Consider the following 26,190-nt stretch of genomic DNA (forward strand, 5'->3'; position numbering starts at 1 on the left):
AATAAGTTATAATATTATACATATAATATAATATTATATTAAATTATTAATAAATATAATTAATATTAATATTATTATTAAATACTATTATTATATTTTATTTATGAAAACAAAATTAATATGCGTTTTTGATCGCGCTGGAACTCTATACGGAGAGAATTTTCTTTTAGAATTTATCCTGAAAATCATGATAATCGTGGACTATATCGTATTGGAAGAATTTTATAAGAATTTATCACAATAAAAATATTAATATACGTACATAGTAAATTTTAGTATGTATACATGGTAAATTTTACTGTGTACATAGTAAAATTCATCGAATATATTTTATATTTTATTGCAGTAGATATTACTATTTTTATTGTGGTAAATATTAATCAGAGAAATTCTTATAAATTCTAAGAGAAAATTCTCTCTGTATATAGATAACATATGTAAGGATTATTAACGATTTATATGTATTTGTTCTGACACATGTGTATTATTCGTATTTTATTACTGTTAATAACTAAAACGCGGAAATGTTTTACAAAATTGCGCCTATAGATATAAAGAAATTATCAGACTTACCTTGACATTATAAAAGTTTTAGCGGCCATCACCGACACGACACGATCGATCTTGACGAGATTTACACGCTCTGCGACATTAGAAATCTATAATAATATTCTAAAATCATCTGATAATACCGAATGACGCACGCAATGACTTATGCAGCTTGCACATATTAAGGGAATACAGCTTGCTTTATTACCGAGTAACGACTTTATAACGTAATCGCTGGTAGCGTAAGTAGTATTGAATATAATTGCGGATTAAAAATGCTGATTATACACAATAAAATTGTACGACACATCTCTTCTTTCAAGATTTCGTCTGCGCACAGACATATCATCGTAACACGATACTTCCCGATCGGAATTATTATTCTTGGCTAGTTAAATCGATTGCTTTATCTTATAATTGCACATGCGGTTCGAAGCAGGGACCAAATGTCAAAAATTCGTCAAAAGTTTCATGATATCGAACGGCAGCCGATAATTAAATCTCTCTCGTGTCTCATATATTTTTAAAACGAGAAGGGGAAAAAAATTTGTAAATTTGCCAATCGAATAATTTATAAAAAAGTATTCGATTGTTCAAGATGACGAATCAGGCAATAAACATCCAACGTGTGCTTTCACGGTTCGTCATCGAGATTTATACGTTCGCGACTTCGATCCCTGTTTAGAAAGTGCCTGTCAAGCGTTGTATCTCGCCTATTTACATGTACATACTTGGTGTACGTTTTATTACACTCGAAAATTTCTTGAAACATTTTCAGAAGCGTTTGCCACAGTAATCGGAATCGAAAGCTCATAGCCGATACACCTTCGTGTTTCGAAGCTCGTCGCGATTGCCGAGGATTCGCATCTTCGAAAGCTTCGTGGAAAAAAATATATAAGGTGTTTCTAAAAACTATGTTAGAGATTTTAAAGGAGCAAAATAAAAGAAAAAGTCCTATAAACATATGGGTCCAAAAACTCTAAATTATAGCCCTCTAAAGATGAGGAGGGAATCGAAAAATGATCATTGAAAAAATCTCCGAAAGCTACATTTTTTATTTTTTTATAACTCGGAAAAGAGGATTTTTAAATCTATGTTTATAGGACCTTTTTTTTCATATTTCGACTCCTCGAATACACCTTTAAAATCTGTGACAAAGTTTTGGAAACACCCTGTATTTAATAGAGACGTTCAGTGCTGATGAGAATAATAAAAAAAAAGATGCACGGCAACATCATCGCTGTTTGCAGAACGTCGTTGCTTATTATTTATACATCTCGCAGTTTCTCCATTTTTTTCCCTCGTTATTACAAAGTATTGCTGTGTAAAACATTGTTAACAGTATGAACTTTCGATTTGGTTTCTTTCTTTTTTTTTATTCACAATACAGAGTGTTTCGCCGGGGAGAATCCCCGCTCACCTGAATCACCCTGTACATGTTCCCTATGCGGAAAACTTATATAGCGACGACAGAGTGTTAATGTTTTCTACTATATACGATGTAACATGTCACGATTTCGTTACACACACGACGCCACACAGCTCATTTTAATATAACTACATCGTACACGTATAAAAATAACATTTCTATTGTTAAAATATGTTTCAACGTACTCAGAGCGTGTTAGAAACAACTAATATTCGTCGCCACTGTGTGTTCGCTCGTTTTCTTAAAATTGGATTCAAGAGAGAGAGAGAGAGAGAGAGAGAGAAAGAGAGAGAGAGAGAGAGAAAGAGAGATACTTGATACTCTCATACATAAACTACAATTATATTTCGTCATATATAAAAAAAGCATAGTATAGATATATATATTTTTTTTTACTGTGTGTGTGTGTGTGTGTGTACATATCACACGCACGCGCGCACGTATATTATGTAACAAAAAAAGGGTAGAATAGATAATCGCAAGACGTATACACCGTGTGAATTGGTTTTTTTATATATATACGAAAATGCGAAACAGAATATATAATCGCGGAATTGTGTTACATATATATGTATATAAATACTCGGTATCTATATATATAGAAATCAATTGATCAACAACATTATTTGCAACTCTCGTATCCGGACAAATTGAATCTTTCTCTCAATTCCTCGAAATTTACAGCTACTTTCCCTAAAATACATTCCTAGCATCATAAGATATTACATACGATCTTCATGATAGTATATAAAGACACAAATATATATATTTTTGTATGTATGTATGTGTGTGTGTGTGTGTGTGTGTGTGTAATATATTTTGTGGGACTCTCTTTTACAGAGAAAAAATAGCGCGCGTTACCCGTTTCTTTTTTTTTCCTTTTTTATGTCTTTAGAAAATAGACTTCCCGGATATATAAGGATTAATTATCATCACCACCAGTATAAAAATACGCGATTTGATTTGCCGTGATATACATCTCCCCGTCAAATGTCACGAGAACGAAAAAAAAAAAGGAGAAAAAGAACACCCTCGGGATTGACTAGAATATCGTTGAATATCGTAACCGGAAATGCGCGTGCGTGCGTGTGCGAGCGCGTTCAAGTGCGAGTAGTCCCTCAAAGTTAAAGGTAGAAGCGAAAAAGTGTGTTACTGCGTACTTCTCTACTTAACGAGTCACCTTCTGTATACCTAGCTAGCCTACACTTTGTGCACGAATCGCTTGAGTGAGAAGATCACGAGGAGAAATCTTGGCTCTTTTAATTTTTTTTCCGAGAGTGTGAACATTTACTATCTTTCGACGATCGACGTGGTTGTTGGTGCATACTCTACACACGCATCATATGCATCATCATCATCATCATCATCATCATCATCATCATAATCATCATCATCATCATCATCATCATCATCATCATCATCATCATCATCATCATCATCATCATCATCATCATCATCATCATAATCATAATCATAATCATCATCGTCATCGTGCTCTCGTTACTCGAGAACAGAGGAGAACATCGGTCTCTCTCTTGCTTTTCTGATCGCAGACATACGCGATATACGGGAATACAATGCGCTGTTTTAATTTTCCTCGGCGCTGTGATGTGAATCTTGGACGAGGAGAGAAACAAAAGCAGGTGTATACGATGCGTTATCAAACGTATGCGTAAAATGCACGTATATATATATATATATATATACATGTTTGCGCGGGTGTTAGAATCGAACGAAGACGCAAATAAAGTTACGTTTCAGATATAGGCACAAATATATATATGTATATATTACAATGTATCTTTATTACCTAAAATATATATGCATTTTGAGAAAGTATCGGTGTCGAAAGACTCAGAAGGCAGGCTAGGGGGCAAAACGACAATTCGAGAGCCAACCACCGGAAAGGCGCGAAACAAAAAATGTGTCCGGGGACAGAACCAGCGTGAGATCGACGATCTCTACCGAGCGCATCTCGATGATTCGGCTAAAATTGTTGTCGTATACCGGCGAGTACGCGATCCGATGTACAAGAATGAGCAGGTTGTCAATTTGTTGTCGCCGGTCACGTCGATAAATAAAACGAAAACTTTAACAAATCTTGAAGTAACAATGACGATTATTCCCGAAAATCAATGTCCAATCAGCCTAATAACAATAGGTTATAGATGAATTTACAGAAAGGTGGCGGGATAATCGCGATAACAACAACATGTGCGACGAAACAAAATAATTTATCAAAACATGTTAGCCAAATCCATGCTGTATTCGCACATATTCATATTATAGCTCTATCTATAGTACACAAAACAATAACACTAAAAATCATTTGATTCGGATAATTCTATTTTTTAATTAATATGATTTTTTCGTGTATATATAGTAAAATTATTGTATTTAAACGCACGCCTAGCTGCATACGATTTTCTTATTTGTGATTTTTCTTCTCTCTCTCGTTTTTTTTTACTCTTTAATAATATATAATATAATAATATACTATGTCGCATATAAAAAACAATTACTTAGTATAGAGTACAAGATCGCTCCTTAGTTAAGTTTACAGGTTTTTTTGTTTTTCGCAACTATTTATATATAAACGTAAGATGTCGTCCATCTCTAAAATGAACATGCTTCCGCCGCTCCCAGAATTAGAAAATCGAATTACAAAAAGAAATCATCGCGCCGATTCGTCCAAATAAAGCAAGTAATATTTTATCGTTAGGATGTGTGAAATATTATATAAGAAGTTAATTATTAAACCAATGCGAATGGATAAAATTAACACGGCTAAATTTTTACGAAACGAACGAGACGCGATATGTAACAATACGCGTCCCACTTTTGTTATTTCCCTTCATCATTCGAATTTTGGCTTGTGCATCTAATCAGGTTGAGTGTTTGATATTTAATTTTCCATTACTGATTACATCTTTAATACAAACAACCCGCATTTAAATGCAAATAAATAAATTTCAAATAACGCGCGTTACGTTTCTAGATACGCGAATTTCCACTTTGATGACAAGGACGATGTTCTGTAACATCGCTTTGCGCGGAGTGACTTTGGCTACATTCCGTTTTTTTTTTTTATCACCGATAACGTTCTCGTGTCGTGAAATCGTCGTATTGCACAATACTTGCGGCTAAATAACTACGCGCAATTTGAGATATTCGCGTGACGACGTGCCGATGTTGCGCGTTCATTTGGGGATGACGCGTTAAACGCGATTAAACGACCGAGAGATAATCGCGAACTCCAAGATAAACTGATGTCAGATACAAAGACAAAAGAAAGTATAAAGAAGAGAAAAAGGAAGATACAGAAAATCAATATAAATAGTCACAATAATGTCAAAAACGTGGGATGATCGCCGGGAACGGGGGACCAGCATCATCATGAACTGCCGTTTTTCGCTCTTGGTCGGCATAGTAATCCCAAGGTAACCGTCCATCTCCGATTTAAGCTAGAAATTTACGAGGTGTCATTTTTGTTGGCAGGTCTGAGCGTTCATCTTGCATATTCGTGTCTGTGGTGTGAGATCGAGCCAAGGCACCGACGAATCCGGCTGCTCTAGCTGAAGAGGCACGCGACATCGCGATGTTGCTGCGTTAACAGAACAATCTGCTCCACGTTCCGCCTCCGCGTCCTACAAGATTCATTCGCTAAGTATCTTTTATAATCTCGAAACAGTTTGTGCATGCATATTATAGTGAGAGGAAAAAAAGAGAGAAAGAGACACTCGTTAAACACAATAATAATGATTGTATCGCCGCGCTTGAAACCAAAACAATTTTCAAAGTGGTGCGTTCTTGAGCACTTCCTACCTTAATTTTTCTTTGTATGGAGTTTCCATACCTAGATAAAAAGGAAAATCCGCGTTATTTACCTAGAAGAGAGTGCACACTCCTTAAACATTTGATTCTTAACAACCAATTTAAAGTTTATTGAAATAAATACGCGTTACTTTTTACTCCTTTAAAAATGATCGGACTTTAACTACTCGTACGTGTCTCATCTTAGACGGAAACAAATTTCTAACAGGATATTTTCCGATAAATGAACAATTTCGCGATTTTGTGTGCGAATAGAAGCAAATGTTACTTACCATACTCGCGCTGGTAGAAGAGGCGGACGTGGTAGCAGAGGTAGGCACCGTCAATATTGGATAATATTATCTACTACTGCAAATCCGCAAGCCCCTAAGTTGGCAGTCGACATCGCGCGGACAAGCTTTCTTGTGTGGGTTGCCGCGACTTCCAAGGGTGGTTGAGAGTCTAAGTTACTAGAATCTGTTGATCGTAATACAATTAAAATTTGTCTCCGACATTTTCGCTTATAATTTAATGGATAATCATTATATAAGAGATTAAAGGGAAAAAAGACATGCTACTTCTTTTTCATATCATTGCAGAAATTTGATCTTACGGAGAAGAGCAGAATTCAGCCTCTGGCAGACTGTTTCCCTCTCCTGTGGATTGAGTTGCCAACCGACAGGTGAGTTCCACGGATTGGAGTATGCCAATAGACTGAAAGCATCCTGCAACATCTTCTTATTGATGTCGTTCGTTTCGCACTGCTGTCTCAGGTGCATCGATTGCGAGTACAATTGCCTGCCAAACTCCAACATCTTCTCGATTGCCTGCTTGTTACCGCCGCACAATTGCTTCTTGTTACTTTTATTTGTCGCACTATCGGTGGTAGTGGTAATGTTGCTGCTCTGCTGCTGACTTTGATTGGCACTGTTGTCGATTTCTGCAAACAGGTATGTTTTTCCAAGATAACAAATCACATTTATCACATAAAAATCATTAAATAAAAAACCAATTAGCTATATATTTAATCATATTATTATATTCTTAATTTTATTTAATCAACTCGCTTTTACTCGCGTCTATCATATAAATCATATAAATGCTAAGATATTGATAGAAACGTTTTATATCTAGAAGACAATAAACTAATCATATCACAATAGCAATTATATTGAGATCTCACCCATATCTACATCCTCCCCATTTTGACACTTGTACCCATTCGAGCTCAGATTACCATTCTGATACCCGTTACTGTTCTTGATGCCGTTCACAGCGTTGACACCGCTCTCCTCCATGTCTACATCATCCTCTATTTGACCATTGACGAACTGTGGGCCGCTGGTGCCGTTCATTGCGTTACTGATATTCATCTCTTCTACAGTACCGGTTGCGGACTTCACATATGCTTTGGTCGATTGTATCACACTGGTTTGATTTGGATTGCCACTCGGACAAACCTCCGAATCGCTGCCGTTCACCATTTCCACGAATTGACGGCACTTGAGTGCGAACAGTAGATCCGGATTTCCATCGAGCAGACCGGGGTATAACCGATTAGTCACTTCTATCGCCTCGCCCACACGACCGGACAATACCAGCTTTATAATCCCTACGGATCATCATTGAAATGTAAAGGTCACACATACGGATGTGATAAAAAAATTACCACTCTTTAAAATTGATACAAGATTTTGTTAACTTTTAAAAATCTTTCTTTATCTCTCTGTTATCTCTAGTACTCTTGGGAAGAGCGGCAATGAGCAGCACCTACTTTGTCGATTTTTAATGGAGCTGTAGTCCTCCTGGAACACCTGGCCCGTGCTGCTGGCGAATGCCTCGGCGCTGTCGAGATACCCGTGATGGACGAGATACGTACACACCATTCTGTCGAATTCGTACAGAGTAATTTGTTACTCTCGAAAGATATTGTGAACATTGGTCCGTTGGCGATTTTTCCCCCCCTCTAATTTCCTTGATCTATCCGCGTTTTCGAAAGACACTCTCGCAAATCATCTTAATAGGCAACAACGACAAACGAAGAAAGAAAAATAATCACGAAAGAAAGAGACTAGTAGAGAATCATGCATTCGATTCCCGTCTCACTTTCTGCTTATGTACCTGTGAAGAATCGCCTGCCACTGGCCCTGGCCGTGATCCGGCGTGGGATAGTTTATGATCTGTAATCTCGTTCTTACACGCAATTCGTTGATCATATCCCCGATGTCGAAGACGAAAGGTAACTGTCCGAAGTTGGCATCAACCACCTCACCTGGAGTCTGCAGACCGACCGTTGGATAGAGACTGGTCTGCGAAAACGAATTGCATTTATAAGTAAGACATTCGATATCTAGGATAAAGTTATCTATATTCTATATTTCTTTATATTCAACTTGTGAATTTAATTTAACAATCTCTGAATAATAAATCTTATAATTTTATCAAATACACAGTATATTAAAGAAATTAAAACTTGTAAACAAAAATCAGTTTTATTTTCTGATATAAAAATGACACGAGAAGGAAATTATTACACATTAGTGAGATTGATAAACTGTGAAGAATATGCAGAAGATATATTACATTTATTCCAATGTTTTTCCATCTTCTTATCTTTTTTTAGGCCTTTTATTTAGCTCTTTTAGAATGTAATACAATCTTCTGTTTCAGCGAGTAGCTTACGGGAAGGTCCGTGAAGGCGATGCCCAAGTGATGACCATTTTTTGTGTAGAAGGCGGTGTTGTCAACGAGATTTACGCCGCAGCCGATTACGTCGCCGGTGGTGAAGGTCGGCCCGTAAGGTTGTCCGGTGCCGCTTGAGCAGAAACTGTGACCGTCGTCACCGTGATAACCGTATGAGTGCTTGTCCCAACCTGGTAATCTATTTACATTGACTTCGCGCGCCGAGAGGCCAATGCCCATGTAACCGTCCCGTCCCTTGCTCACGATCTTCACCTCGAAGTAATACAAGCCGCAGGCGGCCGGTATCGCGTGCGTTGTGCGAACGCTGGCAGCGTCTTTGTGAGTTTTGCCGTAACCTGGGGAAAGAATGCGGATCCGACTCACTTTATAGGAATCGGCGAATCCGTAACTTGTATATAGGCAATTCGCATATGTACAAAGGATCGCAAGCAATGCAAATATAAAAGGACGTATATACATTTTACAAACAGAAACGTTAGAAACGTATCTGTCGCTTGAGATTAAAACCAGGGTCATCGTGTGGTCCGGCGATGCAAGGACGAAATGCCACGCGTTCAGATCATATCTTTTTTCTACCTACGCGTTTAGATGCTTTGCTATCGGACTGCAGAATAAACGCATAGTTATCGCAGCGAATGTATGCGAAAACACGGAAATGATTTATCGTATGGATAGAGAGAGTTACGTTATTGAAGATACGTTTATATTGTATAACTTATTTCTGTACCATATGTTTCTTCTTGCGTTTAATCGATTCTTACCATCATGCGTGTACAAGTAGTCAGATTAAAAAATGAATAGAAATATTTACTTTAGTTATCATATAATTTAATTATAATTTAATTATAATATATTTATTATATATTTAATTTATTATAATTAAATTCCAATATTTCATATTTTATCTATTTCAAGATATTATAGAAAAAAGTCTAGAATGCCAGATCTTCGAAAAGAAATTCGTCATTTTTTTTATTAAATCACTTGCTGTGAAGCAAGTTTGGACGAGCAGAGATGAAACAAGGCTTCGTATCAGGATAGAGGTAAACGAGAAGCTATGATCCCCTTCTCGAGATACGCTATGCGCCTTGGACACGATGCGAAATATTGATTTCGAGTCGCACACAGCGAGTGCTCTACGCGGAAGAACGCGCGATCTAGAGACGCCCAGGTTATTATAAACAAGTGAAATGCGACCGAGTGCTTTCACGTCCGTTGTAACTTGAAACGCGAGCGAATGTATTTTTGGTGCATAACACCGCAACGCGGTGATGATGAAGAATGCGCGCTTTAGGAAGCGACTTTCGCGCGCGCCTCGAGAAACTTTTCACGCGGAATTTTTTTTTTCGACATCCATCTTACGTAATAAAATATTGTGCGAAACATTGGACATATATTTTTCTTTCAACAGAGTATTGAGATTCATTCGGGTGAAAGTAAAAGCTTCATTGCTATGAAAAAATAATAATAATAATAATTAATGTAGCTACTTATGTGACGCTAAAGCACGAATTGATCCGTGGAAATGCACGATTTAGCAGGGCAGATGTAAGTAGAGCATTAGGTCAGCGCGCGGGCACATCGATGCAATGTTACAAGCTTTATCTGCCGATTTGTGATCTACGAGTTTATATGTTATGCGCATGTCCCGCCCTTGCACACAATGCAAATATATATATATATATATATATATATATATATATATATATATATACCGTATATATCTCTACTCCATCGAATATCATTTATATAGCTTTCGGATATATTGCTTTTATTAAGTCGTTATAAGATTTATATTCCTGTTCGTGCAAACAACGTTACGTAAATTATATATAAAACTGTTGTAAGTAATCGTGCAGTTTGATGTAACATTAGTGCATCCGTTTTATTCTAAAATTGTTAGAGAGAAAATAGAATACTTGGATATATCGGGATTCTTTCTCTTTCTCTCTCTCTCTCTGATAAAGTAAAACATATATTAACTTCGCATAGAATCATTCATGTTGTCATTGAGAAATATTTTCGCTTTATTAAATCAAAATACGAGAATAAGATTTTTACATTTTATATTTCCCTATTAAATAATTATCACAAATTATAAAATGATATAATAATATTAAACAGTAAATTAGATTTTTATTACAGAAGATAAAGTACTTTTAATTTCATTTTATGGTCAGAAAGAGATATAGAAAATTTTCTCGATTGTGACTTTAATTATAAGATATAATTTATGACTGTCACATTTCAAAAATGATAATCGGTACTCATTGTCGAAATTTCAGGGAGCAAAAGATCCGAAGAAGATCAAGACGGAATAAGTACGCGTTTACGAGAACGCGAGTGTGATGCAAGTGCAAGTGCAAGGAAAATACAAGAAGAACAGTTAAGGGCTAACGGTAAGATGCACGGCTGGGCAATCTTCCGTTTTCTTGGGTACTAGCTTCATCCAAGGAAGATCACGTGCATCCGAGCTACGCTTCGTAAACAGATGCGTACACGAAGCGCAGCCCGCAAGACACGACGGGTTCCACGCAGCGTTTACTCCTCGAAATCGTTATCGTGGACTTGCGCGTAAGCAGGAGAAGCCCAGATCCGATTGTGAGGAGGCGAGTCTTCGAGATTCGCAATCAACAATCGCGCGATTTAATCGGAAAGAGCAGCGGTTTATGAGTCACAATAAAGTTACTTTTTTTGCGTTTATCGCAAAAATAAAATTATTCCATCTTTTAACAGATGTGTTTCAGAAATATGGCTTGTTTAATTAATAATTTAGAATTTTTTTAATTTTACATTTTTTGTATCTTTTTTTTCTTTATAAAAGAGACGATCAAAGATCAACTTGTAAATTACGGAGTTTGATGGATGAGAAATACGAAAGAAAGAAATATCAAATAATAATAAATAATAAACATTCGTAATAAAGGTTAATATCTGCAAATAAATGTATATACATAAGAAATTGAATATAAAATAAAGAAAATATTTAAATTCTTTGTTTAATTAAAAATATAATTTAATAGAAAGCTGGAGATTACAACTACGGAAATATTTATATGCAAATGACAACCGCACGAACGATTCGAAATAAATGCTACATGACATAGACTCCGTAGAAGAGACAACGATCGAAGTTAAATTAAAGAGGATTCGCCTGCAACGGATATTATCGACGCGCAGCATAGCTCTAAAGTCGAGTGTGCATTATGCTTCATCGTATCTGCCACGTATCACGATATCTTATTTCACGCTTTCCACTCATAATAGTTGCAATTTTTAACAATTTTATCGCGATTAATCATAATGTTCTATAGATATTTTTCATAGGCGTCAAAAGATAGAATAATCTAATAAATTGTACACGTAATTTTCTCAATATTCATCTTACAGCTCTGCTACAACATTATACAATATATATATTGGGGAGAGGTGAAACCCCCCTTGCAAATTAAGAAAATTCATTGTTGAATCTTGAGTAAAACCTATAAGCATGAAACAAAAAATATTAAATAATTTCGCAAACCCCCCATAATCGATGTCAGGATCCGCTAGTGTGTATAGAATGTATATTATTCTGTTAATATTTTATGTGAATATTTAAATTACATTTAAAAAATCCATATTTTGTCGTTGCGTTTGATATACTTATATGTATATGTATAATAAGTGTTACTCTCATACTAATTTAATATATTTTACATAAAGAAAATATTATTAGCATTATTTTTTCTTGCAATAATAATAATAGATAAATAAGCGGACGCGATTATTTTTATTTGTGTCTTTCATTTTATGGTTTCTCTCGGCGCAAGTTTCGTGTCTCGTCGTGAAACGTGGAAAAATAATATTTTCGTTCGTCGCACAAGACGCATCACGCTCGTGGAGCGTGAACGCTCGCCCCGATATACATATAACGCACATTTGTTTTAAATACGTTTTATTTTTCTCATTTCATGCATACATGCAGCAAAGAAGCAGCGATAAATGCTCGGCGGTATCGTCAATACCGCAGCACCGAGTCGTCATTGTCGTCATTATTGCAACCCGAAGCTTTACGGAAGATCCGGGCTATAACTCTGTAACGGACTCCGAGGGTGAACAGAGGGAGAGAATAAAGGACCACTATTTCCTGGCATTCTTAACTGTCAGATGCGAGATCTGTTGTGACAAAAAAATTATGGAACAAAAAATTATATCGTTTTAAAAGGCGAAATTTTTTATGGTATTTAAATGTACCATGATACCTCCTATTTTTTAAGAAAACGACATTCCTATATCCAATGTTAATGACAGATTCCTCGAGGGACTTATAACAGATGTTTTTGGCAACGGCCAATTAAAATGGAAAATAACGGTTCTCTATTTTTCATCATCAAATATTTCAACAACGAAGAGAGTCTGTCCGATAACCTCCCTCTCCCTCCTCCCCCCCACCCTTCAATAGACTGTAATTAAAATTTAAAATAACTCTCTATTTTTCACCATCAAATATTTCAACAAGTCTGTGTCTTCCTTCCTTTCCCACCTAATAGACCTCATTTTAATCTGAAGATATTTTATGATCATTTATCTATCCTGCAAAATTTAAAAATCTGACATATTTTTGATAATTTTTTATATATTTATTAATAGTCAATTGTTATCAATTATACCAATAATTATTATTTATATCAATTATATATATATTTTATTTATTAATCATTTTTCGGAAATTTATTTCTTGTTCATTTATCCGTCCTGCTAAAATTCTGATATATATCGTTGATAATTTTTTATTTATTTATCAATCTATTATCAATTTTTATATCAATAATTATCATTCATATCAATTCTAAATATTTGATTTATCATTTCACCTAAGATTTTTCCAAAATAATTGACTTCGAAAACGACTCGTAGCTTATTGCTAGTTACAGCAAAAGTAGGACACCTTGTATAGCGAGCTGACACGTGTGGGCAATTCTAAAACGTCAAAAATTCATATGCAAAGGAACAAGATTCGACACGAAGAATCGGACTTGACGCGCGAGGTCGAGTCCACATATCAGTCCACGTTCGTACGACGCAGCTGTCATTGACATTGTGCATGCATATATACGTACACATTGTCTCTTTCTCTCTTTTCCCTTTCCATCTCCCTCCCTCTCTCTCTCTCTTTTTCACTTAAGTATACTCCGACTTGTTCGATCTTCTCTCTCCCTCTCATTTTTTTTTTCCCTACCAGACGCACCAGGAGGAGCGTCCCGCGAGGATTTCGCAAAAAAAAAAAAATGTAGGGAAGACGAACGCGAACGTGGAGCGTCGTCGGGGACCTAATTTTCCTCCGCTGACATCTCCGATGACGCCCGCGTAGCAGAGCAGAGCGTCGGGGGACTGGCTGACTGGATCAGCTGATTCCTTTGTTTAGGTCGCTGACACACACGCGAAAAAGCGCCCTGCCATTTTCAATCGATACTCCGTATCCCGGGAGCAGCCCCCGATCGTTGCCTCGGCCGCGAGGGACCCGGGGAACCCCGGGACCATCTCGACACCGAGGACTCCCCGTGGAAAAATCGCTCCCCGAGGAAGAAGAGAACGTGGTCGCGTCGCGGAGGAGAGACACGCATCTCTCGCCTCGCGTTGAAGAGGTCGCGCGCGCGTACTCGGGCTACCCACGTACCTTTGTAGTGAACGCGGAGATTATTTTGCGACAGGCCTATGTAGTTGTACTTGTCCCTCGTGCTCCAGGAGCGCGGCAGCGGCGTATCGTCCTCGTTCACCATCGGATAGAGCAGCTTCAGCCGGTCCACGGGCTGACTCTGCCCCGAATTCCTTCGCCCAGGTTCCATAACACTCCGTTCATCGCTGGTGGCGGCCATCATTGTCATCCGCTGCCCCACTCTCTCACGCTCTCTACGGCCCGTCCCGTCCTGTCTGCCTGTCTCTGTGTGCGAGCCTGGACTGCGAGAATGCCCCTACGCGCACGTCGCACGCGCAACTCGAGCCGAGTCTCACTCGCGAGTCGTGAGTGACGACACCGCGAGAACCGCGGACGAAGAGTGAAGCGAGACGAGCGTCCGCCACCTGCGAGCTTCCCTCTCCGACTCTCCCTTAGGTCCGATTCGCACGAGCCTCGACCAATCGCGTCGAAGCGTCTCGGGTGCGAGACGCGCGATTGGTCCATTTTTGTTATAAGTGGTATCGCATGAATGCGTCAAATCGGCGATCAAAATTGAGAATTTATTTTCTGAGATATTTATTTAGCTACGTCATGTCACGCTTTTTGCACTCGAAACGAGATGATTTTTTTTTTTTTTTTCGAATAAATAGAGAGAGAAATTATAAAAGTATTTTTGAGAGAATATTGTAGAGCAAATCTTCTAAAAGAATTTAATATATATATATATATATATCTTAAATCCTTTTATTCCTCTGCACAGCATAAAAATTGTTATGCTCTATTATGTATTGCTAGAATTCTTAAATATATAAATAATATTGTACAGATTATATAAAAATAAAAAATTATTTTTTTTAATCTAAAACAAAATCTATTATTTATGATTATCATATAACGTTAATCTGATAAACGTCATATTTCTAAACAGCTGTTCCGTCAGAAAGTGCAATATATATAGATATACATATTTATATATAGGTATAATGTGTGTATGTGTGGCTGTGTACGAGATTCTTTCGGAATCATCTGGAACCGCTCGAGACTAATTTCATTTTCCACAATTTTTCTGCACATCACGTCAAAAATTATTGTTCACTGAAAATAGTGCTCCTCGTGAATAATCAATATGTATGAAAGAAAATTGAAGGCCCTTGGCTATATGGAGTGGGATAAAGTTAATGGAAATAGTGAGTAATTTTTGACACATGTCATATAACCTATGCGATGCTTTGAGTATTTTTTCCAATATGTAACTTTGAATAAAAAGCAACAAAGAAAAAAATAAAAAAGAGAAAAAAACACCTCGAATTTTAATTAATCAAGTAAATTTATCATCATGAAATACTCTAAAACCTCAATACTTGCTTCACAAATAATACATGTCGCATCATTTATCTTTTGACTTCTAATATCTCGTTTCATATTTTATTTTGCACTTTTAACAAACAACATAATTAAATATTGAAATATTGTTAAAAATATTGCAATTATTATAATTATTGTATATAATTATTGCAAAATATATTTTACTCTGTAATTTATGGAATGGACAGTGTTTCCTAATAAAGATATATCAATACCATTAAAATATAAAAATACCATTATAACTAATTATGCAAATATTTTAGATACTCAACACTTTAGAAAAGTAATTGTATGGCTAGAAGATCAAAAGATACGTTATTATAAAATAGAGGATCGTAAACAGTTAAGGGACATCACATCCCTAGAATGGCCCAAGGCTTTTGAGAAATATTGCAATGACATGAAGTGTCCAATAACAAAGAATGAGGCTGATCAATTAGAATGGTTCCTAGGCTATGCTGTTTTGCTCGAATTTGAAGATGATTGTAAGTATTTAAATTATATAAATACTAAAAATTAAAGTTTTTTATATTCTAGATAACATATAAATATCTATATAGGTATAAAAATTATTTAATTAATTATCAGTCTACCGTATAAGAACACATTGATAGGAAATATATATTTTATAGGTCAGAAATATCAACAAGTTGTAGGAAGTAAAGCAAAAGTTAAGGAAGAAGTAAAGGTACCTTGTATCAAATCCACAAATCCTCTAGACAATTTAGATTGTAAGTAAACAGTTTGCGATATCTTTTGTAAAAATGATCATGTATAAGAAGATACTTTAAATCTTGCATTTCTTTCATTTTCAGTCGATAGTGATGCTTTCAAGACTGGGGTTAATTCAATAGCAAAATTGCTAAAAGTACCGAAACATTCTGATCATCTTGTAACGCTACAAGCATGTAGCAAACTCATATGTAATAAATTGAACGCAGATGCGATTAAGCAACCAAATAATACCATAACTGTCAAGGATAAATCCCTGACGGCAATGACTATAGGATCCGGCTTTAATATGGGTGACATAATGCTAGACAATGCTGCCAAAGGCCTTTCTTTGCTGTACATACAAGATCTCAGGAATCTTCAAACGAAGATTAACGAAACGATAGTTACTGTACAAAATATAACGGCTAATCCGAAAACGGATACCAAATTAGGAAAAGTTGGTAAATAAACGATTATTCGTGTCATATTCTCTTATTTTCTAGAATTACATGTATTTAATACTTTGAATGAAGAACATGGAGTATATCAAATTGGAAAAATATTCCTTGTTACATATGCGTATTAAAGCAATCTTGGAAATACCATGAAATTATTAATCGTACGATTAAACGAGATATTTATCAAAATAGAATAAGATAAAAAAATTAATTTATTTTTACTTTGTGCCAAATTTGGTAATATGTCGATTTCGGTAAGAAATAGCACTCATTTTTTATTCTTATAGAATCGATATTTCGTATATATGAATAAACATAGACTTTTGCTATTGTAACAAAATACTCAGCTTTTGTACAAATAAAAGTTATCCCATTAATTTATTTATGCACAAATAAATTGAGGATATTGGATAAGAAGTTGTCACATCATAATATATAATAATAAATAGCGAGCAATAAATATTTGTAAGTCTAATTCTACTAATTTATTTAAAAATCGATGAAAAATTGTGCTAAATTTTTATAATATAAAAAGTTATTTTATTCTACAAATCATTTATATCAGTATCCAACTAATCTATACTACATTTATTAAAAATATTCTTTGAAAGAATAAAATATATTCAATGTACATATAATTTATTCAATGTACAACATATATATATTGAATGCAAGCTACTTAGGCTAATTTGAAATAAGTTTAGTTTTTTGGATAATTGAAAATAAGTTCAGTTTTTTTGTAATGTTTCTATTACTTATTCCAAACTGATTTATATCAATAGATGTGTATAGTTTTATATTATAGTTAAATAATAATGAAAATCCTGAGAATGGGAGCAAGAGAAAAAACTGCCTCCTATCATTTTACTGATAAGATCTATTGTAAAAGCATGAAATATTTTTTAATACAATGCATATTTCAATTTAAAAAAAAATTGTTAAAAAATTATCGCATTAATCACATTTTTTATGATGTAATTTTATAAAGCACAAATTGAATAAAATCTGATAAATAAATAGATTACGAATTGTACATTATTATCAATAAACGAGTTTTTTTAAAAATATGTATATGCTTGTCCATACATTTTGACATTACTCGCTTGCCATCTTCTTGCCTTTATTATTCACATTTCATTGTATGTTGTAATACCAGAGAGTCCATTAAATATAAATTGCTACAATATGCCTATGTAAGATATCTGAATATTGGAATGTATATATAATAAACTATTTCTCCTTATACTTCGAATTTTTTAAAAGATTTATCAGAAATACTGAAAAGCAATTTGTGAAAAAATATTTTGAAAAATACTTACAAAGATAAAATAACAAAATTATTTTGAGGAAGTACTCTATTTCTCTCTAAAATATAACGATTTCATGATTTAAAAAAATTAATATTCGTTTACTTTTTACTTTTCAGTAGCTCGGATATATCATAGGCGAATACAATATTATAACAATATTAACAAACTTTGGAATAGTAAAAAGCGTACTTCTATATATATATATATATATATATATATATATATATATATATATATATATATATATATAAATAGTTACATATTATCAAGAATTATATTATTTTCGAGGTTTTTTAATATTAAAAGCGCATATTATTCGTCGGTAAATATAAATATGATAGTGGCAAAAAACATGCATCTGATATATATCTATATTAATTGTCAATGCATTTGTATGTATCAGAAGATATTTGTCGATATATTTATATTCATAATTATATTTTAAAACTTATATGTATATACGTCAATTTTATTTTAAAAGAAAATGCTTATTATATACACTTCCATCAAAATTAAATAAGCCAAAGAAAACTGAATTGTGTATATATTGTAAAATTATATACATTTATAAAAATATGGTAGTTAAGTTTATCACAGAATTCACATGAATATCAATTTTCTCAATATCAATGCAATGTCTTGAATACAGCTTATACATTCATTCTTATTTTTAATAGTGATATATTGTAAAGAATTTTTTAAGCCTGTGAGATCATGATATGTGCAATTTCTATGTTGAAATTTTGCTTAAGATATAATATGAGAATGCTCTTAATATCAAACAGTGTACAGGATTTCCTTCAATCATCACAGTTTTTGATATTGTGTTAAGAAATCAATGCATATTTTTTATATTGTTTGTTAAAATCCCATTGATAAGAAACACATTGTACAATGATAACAATGATAATAATTATAATAATTATGTATTTTCTTATGCACATGATATAATTATATTGATAATTGACAATTTTATATTAGGGGATAATATTAAATCTATTAAATTTAAATGTACATTTTTGTTTCGGTGAAAATCTATACAATAGCTACTATTTGAAAATACTTATTAAAGCAAATTGATTATAAATGTTAATCTGCATAAATTTAAAAATTATTTTAAGCATATTTTTTTATTATTAAAATGAAGAGATTTCTTATGAGCGCATATTCTAATGTAGATTATATGCTTCATCTACTAAGGCACTCTAGAGATTGAAGCTTTATTGTGTAATACATCATTAGAATCATTACGATAGTTCGGCAGAGTATATTTCCTGGCCTATAAGCCAAAAAATGTATAATTTAAATGAAATATTATAATCCACATTTGATTTATAGAATATATTAAATTATGAATATATAAATTTGTAACTTAAATTGCAACTTACAATTTTATATAATAATATAATCTATAAGACAAATGCTTTAATTTATTTATCATATGTATGTAGTCCAATATTTCAAAATACAATATTAGGTATATATCAATTTTTCACCACTTGAATTTTTTATAAACCTTAGCTTTACAAAATTTTACTAAGAAGTTTCATAAAATGCTGTAGTACAATGTGCTAACTAGGTGAGCAATTTTATAAATATGTTATAATTTCTGTATATTCTACATAATAATAATAGATAGGTATGTAACAGAGTGATTACTCTTATCATGAAATATAAGCTCAAAAATAAAAAATCAAGCTCAAAGAATGTAATCATTTAAGTTTAGAATTTTTGTCTATGTAAATTGGATAAAAGTAAATTATATGTATTTTACATTAATAAAATTTCAGGAAACAAATATTTTTCTCTATAATTATAAAATAATGTATAAATAGTTACGAAAGTCTACACCTATCTCTGTTTCCAGAAGGCACTGGTTGCAACACCCTTCTGCTTCTCTCTTCCTCTTCTAAGGAAGCTTGGAGAGCTCTGGCTAATGCTTCATCCTCATTCATTGTTCCTTGAAGACTTCGGAACGAATGTGAATTGCTGTTGCTGCTATTCTGCGATATTGTCGTTTGAGCTTTTTTGTTTAATGCTTCCAGCCTATGTAGTCTCAGTGCTTCTTCTGCTCCAATGCAAGCATGATCGGTCGGGTGTCTGTGCTTTAAGCAAAAATTGGCACCACATTCGCTGCACTTTACTGGTACCATTTCTTTGACTTTGCATCCCTTTGAAGAACACTTGTTGGAAAATATTTTTCTACGATTTTCTCTACAGTCATTATCTATGTGCAATCCTACAGCCAGATCAGGTGGATCACCACGTTTTATCGATATAGGTATATTGCATAATGGACACACAGGCACCTGTACATCCTTTTTGTATGCACTGGGGCAGCCATGACTTGCATAAGATATATGATCTGTGCAAAAGATACTTGCACAGGCGTCACACTTTAATGGTAAGAAATCCAAACGATTACATGTGCTCTCGGAACAATGCTCTCCCAAATTTGGAAATTCCATTTTGATCGTGTTATAATCCCGTGAGATTTCTGTAAAAAAAATTTAACAAAATCAGAATAATTATTATTTTCCAATGAGTCACATGTATACTTTCTTTTAAAATAAATATTTTAATAAGTGATTTAAATTGGTGAGCCTACAATTTTTGCTTTAATTATAAGAGAAATCAACTATTGCATAAATAAATCTCCTTGATGGATTCGAACATTTTATTAAAAACTCGTATCTTTACTTTAATAATTACATTCCTTGATAAAATTAGTTCTGTCAACTCTCATCCTTTTTAATATCGATCCAAGTCGTTTATTGAAAAAAGCATTATAATAAATGTAATAAAAGAGAAAGCGCGAAGAAATAATGCAATAATTAATTTCGTAATCACATACCTTGACTCAGCCAAAATGAAGAAGTACGAGGACAGGTATCGTGTAAATTTTCTTCTATCTTTCTCTCTCTCTCTCTTACTCTCAGATATAATATAGATCTTTAGGAGCGTCCGTGAGAGAAAATTTCATGCAGATTTTACAACTGGACGTTACTAGAAATTTCGATCTTCCGCGATATCAAGGTAGTATTATTAACCTCGACACGGATACAAACAATCTCACACGATGGCCGCATATGTCATCACACACTAATGAATGAGGCAGACACGTGTATATCCCTTTATATATTCTCGCGCGACGATAGAAACCGATGACCAACGATGATTGACGATTTTCGGACCTACACTCTCTCGGAGTAAAGTGCATGTATATGTATATCTCAAGAATATATTATGTATCGAGATAGAAAAGATATCGAACGTGCGATATCGCGACGATCGCGATTTGCGCGGAGAGCGAACAAATTAAAATCACCCGCCAAATTCAAACGTGTTTGCGTAACGTCAGATGTTATATATATATATATATAATGTATATAATATAATAATAATATATAATATAATAATAATATAAAATATATAATATTATATTATATGTCAGAAGAAAATAGCACATGATAAATTATTATTATATTAATATTTTTGGAAAAATAATAACATAAATTAAGAATGTCATTAAACGCACATACTACTAAATTGGATAAATTTATATATGTAATAAATTATTTAATATATATTATATATAATTTATATATAGATATATATGAATTTAAAATATATTAATTTTTAGAATAATAAAATAATGAAATATTTGATAACACAAATTAAGAATGTCATGAAACGCAAATACTGTTAAATCGGATAAAAATTATTGTACGTAATATATTATTTAATATATGTTATATATAATTATAAAAATTCAATATGTTAATATTTAGAAATAATAAAATAATGAAATATTATAGAGACAAAATATATATTATAAATATTTACCATATATTAATATACATGTACATACATATTGATATCTTTTTTTATGACTCTAAGACATTTGTAACTTCAGAAATAACGCTTTCAAATACCTTGCCTCGTAAACAACTGTTCTTTTACCTTGAGGTGAAACATTGAGCATATCTTGTATGTCAAATGGCTGATCAATCACTGTCATTATGTCTTTACCGTAAACTGAAATTTTTGGGAAAAAAAAGAATATAAATTATATGAAAATATATATATATATATATATAGCAAATACATTGATTGTAAAATGTATATACCCTCGCAATGTTCCAAGAACTGGATGCATTCTTGCAACGTAGAATCTTTTAGAATCACCAGCTGTTTTGCCAGCTGCTCCAGAAGCGATAAGAAGCATCTCTTAGCGTAGAACCAGGTGTCAGTGCCTAGTTTTTTATTATAAGGCTCTAGACTCTTCATGACTCGAGAAATGCCAAATTCGTAATTACCCTTGGAACAGTACAGCGTTCCAATTACCAGGTTTACGATACACAAGTGAAAGAGTTTCTTATCCTGATCTTCGAAGGACACCGCCTCTTCCTCCTTTTCGATCTTTTTCATCAGCTCTTCGGCCTCCGCGTTTTGCGAAGTCATGATGTAGCTGACGCATAAATTTGCAAGAACTATTGCGCTTACATCTAAAATCTACAATAAAATGTGGACAAATAACAAATTAAAATTGCGCGAAAAATTGATAGAACTACATCTTCATTTGTAACTAATACTAACATTGTCGAATCTCTTTTTGACGATCGGTTCGTAGAACCGGGTCGCGTCCTTGAATTTATTCTCTTGCATGAAGAGTGTGTGAGCCACATTTAATTTCCAGACGTCGTTCTCGTTACAGAACTCGACACTCTTCTTAAAGATCTTTTCCACTTGAGTATAATTCTCCAGATCCCAATAAATTTTCGCCTGCGCCATCAAGACGGGAACGTATCTGTCCAAGGCCTCTTCATAGTCGTTTACAGCCTTCTTCACCGCATTATCATCATGATTCAATCTTGCCTCTTGAACCTGCTTGGTTGCTTTGCGCAATGTTTCTGTATGCTTATTCGCCAGATCGTCGAATTTGCGATATGCTTCCTCCGGAGAAGTTTGTTGCGTTATTAATGCATCCAGGAAATCATACAAGTACTGAAAAAAAATTAATAATTTGAAGAAAATTATCTGAAATATTTTTAACAAAAATATTGATTAAATAAATTTATTTTATTTATAGTAAATTGTTTATTTATTAATAAATTATATCTATTAAGTATTTATTGAAATATATTATTTATTAATATATTATTATTTATTATTATATATTTATGCTTTTATTTATTAATAATATATTATTATTAATAAATAATATATTTCGATAAATAATATCATATTAAATTATCCTGTCAGTGAATAATATTTAGAGAGAACATTCTTGATAAAATGATACAGTGGATATATTGATGTTATTATACAGCCCTGAGTTTGTTGTTAGAAACCTAACCCATATTTTTTGTCGACTGCGACGAAATGTACTAATATTGCTTCAGTGAAAAACGATATGACAAAGTGCGAATTGAATCAGATATTCTTGGGCGAAGTCGCGTCCGTTCAAAATTATGGAGCTTTTATCAGAATCCCGGGTACCTCGCAACAAGGCTTAATACATCGATCACAGGTATTATTAGATATAAGTCAAATATCAATATTTCTACATTAACATAATTTATACAACAATTAACATCTATATAATTCTATCAGGTAAGCGCGACTCATGTCGAGGATGTTGCAGACGTTTTGCAAAAGGGCGAACGCATCTGGTGTAAAGTGATCTCTGTGGCGGAGGATGGCAAGATAGGACTGTCAATGAAGTATGTGAATCAAGGAAATGGTCTGGATTTAGATCCCAATGGCGTGGAGTTACAACGGGATCTACAGCGACGAAAAACTCCAGGAACGACTCAGCGTAAAGCCATACAGCTGGAGGCAGTGCTAAATACAACATGTTCGAAGTGTGGGACTAGAGGACACTTGTCCAAGGATTGTTTCATGTCTCCTGATGGAAAGAAATACGAATTGATTCCGGAGATTGAGGAGGAGAGTATTCCTGTAGACCCTGTCAAGGAGAAGGTGGAAAAGAAGGAAGAAAAGAAGCACAAATTGAAAAAGAAGAAGAAAAAATCGAAGAAGAGCAAACATTCTACCAATGACAGTGACCAGGAAGATAAAGAGAGAAGTAAGAAGAAGATAAAAAAATCTTCCAAGGAACGCAAGAAGCACAGGAAGAAACATAGCAGCAGCTCGAGTGAGTCCTCCGATAGTTCGTCATCCAGCCACGACGTAAAAGCCCATAAGCGAAAACACTCCGAAGATTATGAAACTCGTACAAGAAAATGCAAACATTCTAAAACCAAGCATCCAAATTAATTGACGTCAGCTAAGAATGCTTTTTTCATAAATGCAGCTTGATTTTAATGTTTTACATGCATGCAACTTCTGACTTACACAACATGTGATCAATCTACAAGCATTTCAATCATTATTGATATTCAACTAATAAATGGTCAATTGTAAAAATTAAAACTTACTGGTGTCAAATATTTGTAAGTTAGATGTACATCTTCAGCTAAAACGTCGGCAGCCAGATCGTAGTACTGATATTTACAGTACAAAAGTAGCAAATTGGCAAAAGTCTCAGGAGGAAATGGATTCTGCTGTAGCAAAAATTGTAGCTTCTCGAATCCCTCACTTGGTTTTATGTCCATATTTATTAATGCTTGATTATGTAAGGTAACAGCATCCAATTCCTCTTCGGAACGCGGTGGCATATCCGTTAATGCCTCTTTTGCCGCATCATCTGTAATATCAACGAAAAAAAAACAATGTGTAAAAGAAGTACATATTCACTTTCCAAATCAAATTCTACAGTAATGAAGAAAATTACAATTTTGCAACTGGTATTCTATGGCGGCTTTCAAGTTGAACGCCTCTGTCAGAGCTGTCTCGTGCAGAGTTAATGTATTTCCGACACTTCGAACTTCAATACCCTCAGTAGTCATTCCCACACTTAGTTCCGGATGTTCTCTTATACCATGCTCGATAATACTAGCTATATGTTTTAACGATGCTGCGTACTCTTTCAGCTTGAAATAGCAGAGAGCAACATTGTACGATAGATGAGGCTTGAAACCAGCGATTTGTAACGCATTTGCAAATCTCTTGAGAGCTTGCTCGTATTGCTCCTCCTAAAAGATACAATTCTTATACATCTATCAACTGAACTTATTAGCTATCTATCTACCTTGTATAAAAGACATCCTAGATTGATTTCTGTATCGACGTCATCGACGGGGCACTGATCAACGAGATTTTTCGCAGCAACCATATCTTCTTGTCCATATTTTATAGCTGCCTGTAATTTCCTTACCTTAAATTCTAAATTACTTTGATTGATGATACTTGCACAGACTGTCCACGCTTCCTGATACATGCAAGCTTGATGTAACGACTGGGCATAATAAAGCTTATACAAATTTTCTTCTGGACATAACTGAACCAGTTTTTCATAACATTGAGCTGCAGCTATAAAATCTTGCGTGTAAAAGTAACAATGAGCCAGAAGGGATAAACAAGGTCTAGACTGAAAAAAATTTTCTTCGTTATCGATAATACTTGCACAAATTGAAGAATACATGATCTTAATACATCATAATATATTATACATACATCAAGATGTGACTCTAAAAGATTTAGCAAAACTTTAATAGTTTCTGTATATCGCTGTTCTTTTATCTAAAACAAAAAATCGTAATTTCAATATAATTATTTAAATAAAAAATACCACAATGTTCATTTTATATAAGATGTCTTGAAGCCGTTTTGGATTAGCGAATTTTCAATTCATTTAAAGTTACATATTTGCTTAATATGTGTTTGATAAAAATATTAAATATATATATATATATATATATATACACATAAATTTATGCATATATAACAACACATAGCTTATATACCATGGAGTATATTGTTTTCGTGTATTCTCCATCCTTTATATGCACATTTTCTATGAATGTAGACATAGTGAAAATTAAAAAAAAAGACGTGAAACATTAACAAGTATTTAGTATTATTTCTTGTTTGATATGTGAAACATAACTGTGCATAAAACTGATAAAGCATCCATTCGCGGTCATTGTTTTGATATTACGAGATCTGTTGTCATGGAAACGACGCAAGGCAATATTTCAAATTGATATATTTAATGAAATTTTCAATGTATTTTAAATTTATTATTATTTATATTTCTCTATTTTTATCAGAAACTAATACTTA

At 33.8% G+C, this 26,190-nt stretch overlaps 5 protein-coding genes and 2 long non-coding RNA genes across 9 annotated transcripts; 3 read left to right on the top strand and 4 right to left on the bottom strand.

Moving 5' to 3' along the window:
- Positions 1–730: 730 nt before the first annotated feature.
- On the bottom strand, positions 731–14,537 carry RanBPM (Ran-binding protein M). Of its 3 annotated transcripts, none has more exons than XM_029318287.2 (8): positions 14,154–14,537; positions 8,474–8,829; positions 7,913–8,100; positions 7,566–7,678; positions 6,975–7,403; positions 6,405–6,731; positions 6,085–6,268; positions 731–5,625 (listed from the first exon to the last, which is right to left on the bottom strand). In XM_029318287.2, exons 1-7 carry the CDS (start codon positions 14,359–14,361, stop codon positions 6,135–6,137), a joined length of 1,755 nt encoding a protein of 584 aa, XP_029174120.1. In that variant the 5' UTR covers positions 14,362–14,537; the 3' UTR covers positions 731–5,625; positions 6,085–6,134. The 3 variants fall into 3 exon arrangements, with proteins under 3 accessions (XP_029174120.1, XP_029174118.1, XP_029174119.1); XM_029318285.2 differs by having other exon boundaries at positions 8,474–8,856; XM_029318286.2 differs by lacking the exon at positions 731–5,625 and adding an exon at positions 5,815–5,834 and having other exon boundaries at positions 8,474–8,856.
- LOC114942838 (uncharacterized) lies at positions 6,997–12,652 on the top strand. The gene is made up of 4 exons (XR_003821895.2): positions 6,997–7,423; positions 7,531–8,125; positions 8,462–8,667; positions 10,780–12,652. It is a non-coding gene; the product is annotated as an uncharacterized LOC114942838 (long non-coding RNA).
- Positions 12,415–14,147, bottom strand: LOC114942839 (uncharacterized). The gene is made up of 2 exons (XR_003821896.2): positions 13,351–14,147; positions 12,415–12,652 (listed from the first exon to the last, which is right to left on the bottom strand). It is a non-coding gene; the product is annotated as an uncharacterized LOC114942839 (long non-coding RNA).
- Positions 14,538–15,053: 516 nt separating the features above from the next.
- On the top strand, positions 15,054–16,717 carry LOC114942918 (tRNA-splicing ligase complex subunit RTRAF). Its single transcript, XM_029318399.2, has 4 exons — positions 15,054–15,340; positions 15,782–16,003; positions 16,151–16,249; positions 16,334–16,717. The coding sequence occupies exons 1-4, from the start codon at positions 15,280–15,282 to the stop codon at positions 16,699–16,701; spliced, it is 750 nt and encodes a 249-aa protein (XP_029174232.1). The 5' UTR covers positions 15,054–15,279; the 3' UTR covers positions 16,702–16,717.
- A 2,193-nt stretch (positions 16,718–18,910) lies between these two features.
- On the bottom strand, positions 18,911–21,351 carry LOC114942950 (AN1-type zinc finger protein 2A). The gene is made up of 2 exons (XM_029318449.2): positions 20,855–21,351; positions 18,911–20,497 (listed from the first exon to the last, which is right to left on the bottom strand). The coding sequence occupies exon 2, from the start codon at positions 20,466–20,468 to the stop codon at positions 19,836–19,838; it is 633 nt and encodes a 210-aa protein (XP_029174282.1). The 5' UTR covers positions 20,469–20,497; positions 20,855–21,351; the 3' UTR covers positions 18,911–19,835.
- A 459-nt stretch (positions 21,352–21,810) lies between these two features.
- Positions 21,811–26,128, bottom strand: Ttc30 (tetratricopeptide repeat domain 30). The gene is made up of 8 exons (XM_029318274.2): positions 25,872–26,128; positions 25,582–25,647; positions 25,157–25,495; positions 24,800–25,100; positions 24,444–24,712; positions 22,600–23,007; positions 22,131–22,515; positions 21,811–22,038 (listed from the first exon to the last, which is right to left on the bottom strand). Exons 1-8 carry the CDS (start codon positions 25,935–25,937, stop codon positions 21,896–21,898), a joined length of 1,977 nt encoding a protein of 658 aa, XP_029174107.2. The 5' UTR covers positions 25,938–26,128; the 3' UTR covers positions 21,811–21,895.
- On the top strand, positions 23,320–24,438 carry LOC114942833 (zinc finger CCHC domain-containing protein 17). Its single transcript, XM_029318282.2, has 2 exons — positions 23,320–23,533; positions 23,617–24,438. Exons 1-2 carry the CDS (start codon positions 23,417–23,419, stop codon positions 24,280–24,282), a joined length of 783 nt encoding a protein of 260 aa, XP_029174115.1. The 5' UTR covers positions 23,320–23,416; the 3' UTR covers positions 24,283–24,438.
- Positions 26,129–26,190: the final 62 nt, after the last annotated feature.

The sequence above is a fragment of the Nylanderia fulva genome, unplaced genomic scaffold (genome assembly GCF_048542155.1).
Source record: "Nylanderia fulva isolate GAGA-0341 unplaced genomic scaffold, ASM4854215v1 Scaffold2, whole genome shotgun sequence".
NCBI classification, from domain to species: Eukaryota; Metazoa; Arthropoda; class Insecta; order Hymenoptera; family Formicidae; genus Nylanderia; species Nylanderia fulva.